At 57.8% G+C, this 3443-nt stretch overlaps 1 protein-coding gene across 1 annotated transcript in view; it reads left to right on the top strand.

Annotated features, from left to right (window-relative positions):
- Positions 1-3443, top strand: part of PXDN (peroxidasin) — a 70215-nt gene that overhangs the window by 29958 nt on the left and 36814 nt on the right. Inside the window, 2 exon segments of the mRNA XM_015561791.1 lie at positions 193-196; positions 523-709. Coding sequence (XP_015417277.1) covers positions 193-196; positions 523-709 — 191 coding nt within the window.

Raw genomic sequence — 3443 nt, 5'->3', positions numbered from 1 at the left:
GAGAGGAGAGTGGGGGTGGGGCAGGGCTCCAGCCTGCGGACTGGGCACCGGGTCTGTGTGCCCAGCACAGGGAGATGCCCCTCCAGTGCGGCTCTGCGCTGAAGGGAGACGAACACACTGGCTCAAGCCCTTCACGTCTCTGTTTATAAGCGAACCAACTGATGCGAAAAGTTAAAATGGCTGAGCCCTCAGTAACGTAAACATTTCTGCCCATTGTCTGGAATGAATTTGCCGGAAACAAAGGAAAAGGTGGTTTCTGTTTCCCCCACTGAGTTCTTTGACTCCCTTTGGGACCCTCCGCTCTGACAGGTTTAAGTCTTTATGGAGAGCACGTGTGAACAATAAACAGACAAGGGAGTTAATTAGAGAGGCAGTGAGGTAGGCACTTTTCCCAGAAACGCCCACCAGGTCAGGCTGTTGGGAAAGTTCCTGGGGGGCAGCCCCCCGCCCCCCGCCCTCTGGTGCGCTGGGGCCCTGGGACGCCGTGTCCACGGGTAGCTTCTGAATTCTTGACACCTAGAGAAAGTGAATGCAAAAGTCAGTTGCAAATAAATGTCATTATGTCCTTACCTGAACTTGCTGGACGACGGGACGCTGATGATCCAGAACACGCGGGAGACGGACCAGGGCGTGTACCAGTGCATGGCCAAGAACGCGGCCGGCGAGGCCAAGACGCAGGAGGTGACCCTCAGGTACTTTGGGTCTCCAGGTACGTGGATGGTCTTGCCCGTGGGGGTCCCTCCCAGGGTTGGCGTCCACCCCGGCCGGTGCCGCGGGAACGAGTCTCCTGCCTCTGGCCGAGGCCCCTGCCAGGGGCGCAGTCCCAGGGGAGTCATGACCTTTGCCCTGGCCCACGTGGTCCCTAGTCCAGGACGGACACTCAGTGGACAGCCGAGCTGGCAGTGCTGCGGGGCAGCGACCAGAGGGCGCTGGAGAGCTGTCCCCCCCCACCTCTGACCCTCCCAGTCGCCCTGGTCCTGAGGGGCAGCTGCCCTCTGTTCCCATTTGGCAGGGGGGTCTCCGTAGTGTTACGAGTTTGGTTATTGAAAAAGAAGCCCAAATCTGGGTTTTTATGTAAAATTCCCAGGTGGAAAGTGTTGGCACCGATTTACAAAGACGGTCTTATCAGCGAGGCGCAGCTGTGGCCTCGGTCGGTCCGAGTGCCCAGGTCGCAGCCCTGCTCTCCTCACGTTTAACCTGAGAACTTGGGTGGGAGGAGGACTGGCCTGGGAGGACGGTCCAGCGCCACCTGCTGAGAGGGCACCGCCGCTGGGTGCCCTGTGGTCTGCACGCGCCCCCCCCACCCGCCAGGCCGGACGGCTGCGTCCGTCACTGCCTCCGGGCGCTGGCTGGCCGCCAGCCTGGGCTCCCCCCTCAACCCCCCTAGGGTTTCCCTGGTGAGTGCATTTCCGGCCGCTGTCCGGGCCCTGCCAGTGGTCGCTGAGTGTTCTTTGTTAGATTCTCGGCTCTTTAAAACGGTCTGGTGTTTGCCACCTCCCAGCGGAGGGTCTCCTTTCCTGTGAATGGAAGGTCCTGGTATCGGATTTCAGCTCAAAGGGATGCCCTGCCTCGATCAAAGCCCTTGTCAGACCACTCCCACAAGTGACAAGTCGTAGGGCCCAGCGGGTGCCTGCTATGGGAACCTCTGGGGCTCCGGGCCCAGGGGAGCAGGGGCTGCAAGCGTGAGGAATGGGGAACCCCCAGAACTGTGAACAGCGGGAGGCAGCGCTGCAGGAACGCGTCACAGAGCAAAGGAGAGTAACAACATCAGCAGGGGGCTGGGTTAGGCAGCTGGCCGCCGAGATGGGCGAGTTTAACCACCTGTGACCGTGGTTCTCAACCTCGGCTGCTCATTAGAATCCCCTGGGAATCTTCTTAAAATCCTGATTTCTGGGCCCCGTCCTCCGGAAATGCTGTTTCTTTGTTACTCATGTTGTGGCCTCACCATAACAAAGAAACAGCATTTCCAGAGGATGAGGCCCAGAAATCAGGATTAAGAAGATTCCCAGGTGACTCTAATGTGCAGCCGAGGTTGAGAACCACTGGTCTATGAGGTTGTGTCTTCCCCGGGAACAGTAGCCTTATTTGGGGTGCGTCTCTGAGCCTGTCAGTCAGGCTCCCTAAAATACTCCTGGAGGGCCGCCCGGGACCCGGGGCGAGGCCCCGGCAGAAAATCGGCGTGAGGCAGCCGTCCACCTGGGCCCGGGCTGGCGAGCTGTCCTGCGGGCGGGAAGGGCCAGCTGCCTATTTTCCTTAAAGTCTGGGAACTACATTTTTACAGGATTGGAGAACCTAAGGGTTGTTAGGATCCGTGGTATTTCAGGATCCATAGTAATTGTGTGAGTTTCAGATTTCAGTGACCGTAACGCACGTTTTACTGGAACATCACCACTGATTCTTTCGCGAGTTGTCTGTGGCCGCTCTCTGCTGCGGGGCAGAGCTGAGCTGAGACAGCAAAGCCCCAGAGCCCAGAACACATGCTGCCTGGTCCTTCGCAGGCATGTTCCCAGGCTGTGCGGACAGCTCAGATGGTTTCTTGATTTCAGAGAGGAAGCGGGAGAGGGAGAGAGAGACATCAGTGATGAGAGAGAATCATCCATTGGCTGCCTCCTGCACGCCCCCCTCTCCCCCCTCCACTGGGGGTCGAGCCTGAAACCTGGGCATGTGTCCTGACTGGTTCACAGGTTGATGCTCAACCACTGAGCCACGCCGTCCGGGCTCAGTGACAATTTATAGGAGTAATTGCAGCCTGACTCCTAAGCCTCCGGGAGTCGCAGAGGCTGGAACACATCCATTTCGCCGGCCCCTTTCGGGAACGTGTAGGGTTTGCCCCCCAAGTCTGTTGCTATCACAGACTTGGGGGACAAAAGCCAAAACCGCTGAGCCAGGTGCGGGTTAAATGCAGAACTTTGGGAGCTTCTTTCAGAAGAGCCACTCGGCTTGTCCGTAAACATCCCCACCTCCGGTGTGAATGGTCAGCGGAGAAATGAGGACGCGAGTGGCCGCGACCTTTGTAAACAAGCGATGAGGTCATGTTGGGTCCGGGATCCTGGACGAGGGTGTCGGTCGGAAGAAATGACACAGCGATTGAATGAGACCTTTATGTACGTGTCGGTTTTTAAAAATATTTTTCTGTTGCTTTCAGAGGGGAGGGCGAGGCGGAGAGAGAGAAACATCAATGATGAGAGAGAATCGTTGATTGGCTGCCTCCTGCACGCCCCGCACTGGGGATCGAGCCCACAACCTAGGCCTATGCCCCGACTGGGAATGGTACTGTGACCTCCTGGTTCAATGCTCAGCCACTGAGCCACTGAGCCACAGCAGCCAGGGCCAGGGGTGATTACTTTTGGAGTATACAGGTGTTAAATTAAGAATGCTAGCCGAAACCGGTTTGGCTCAGTGGATAGAGCGTCGGCCTGCAGACTGAAGGGTCCCGGGATCGA

Source organism: Myotis davidii, unplaced genomic scaffold, assembly GCF_000327345.1.
Source record: "Myotis davidii unplaced genomic scaffold, ASM32734v1 scaffold1395, whole genome shotgun sequence".
Taxonomy (NCBI): domain Eukaryota; kingdom Metazoa; phylum Chordata; class Mammalia; order Chiroptera; family Vespertilionidae; genus Myotis; species Myotis davidii.
The sequence above is the reverse complement of the archived record's forward strand: the minus strand, read 5'-3'. Positions and strand labels throughout refer to the sequence as shown.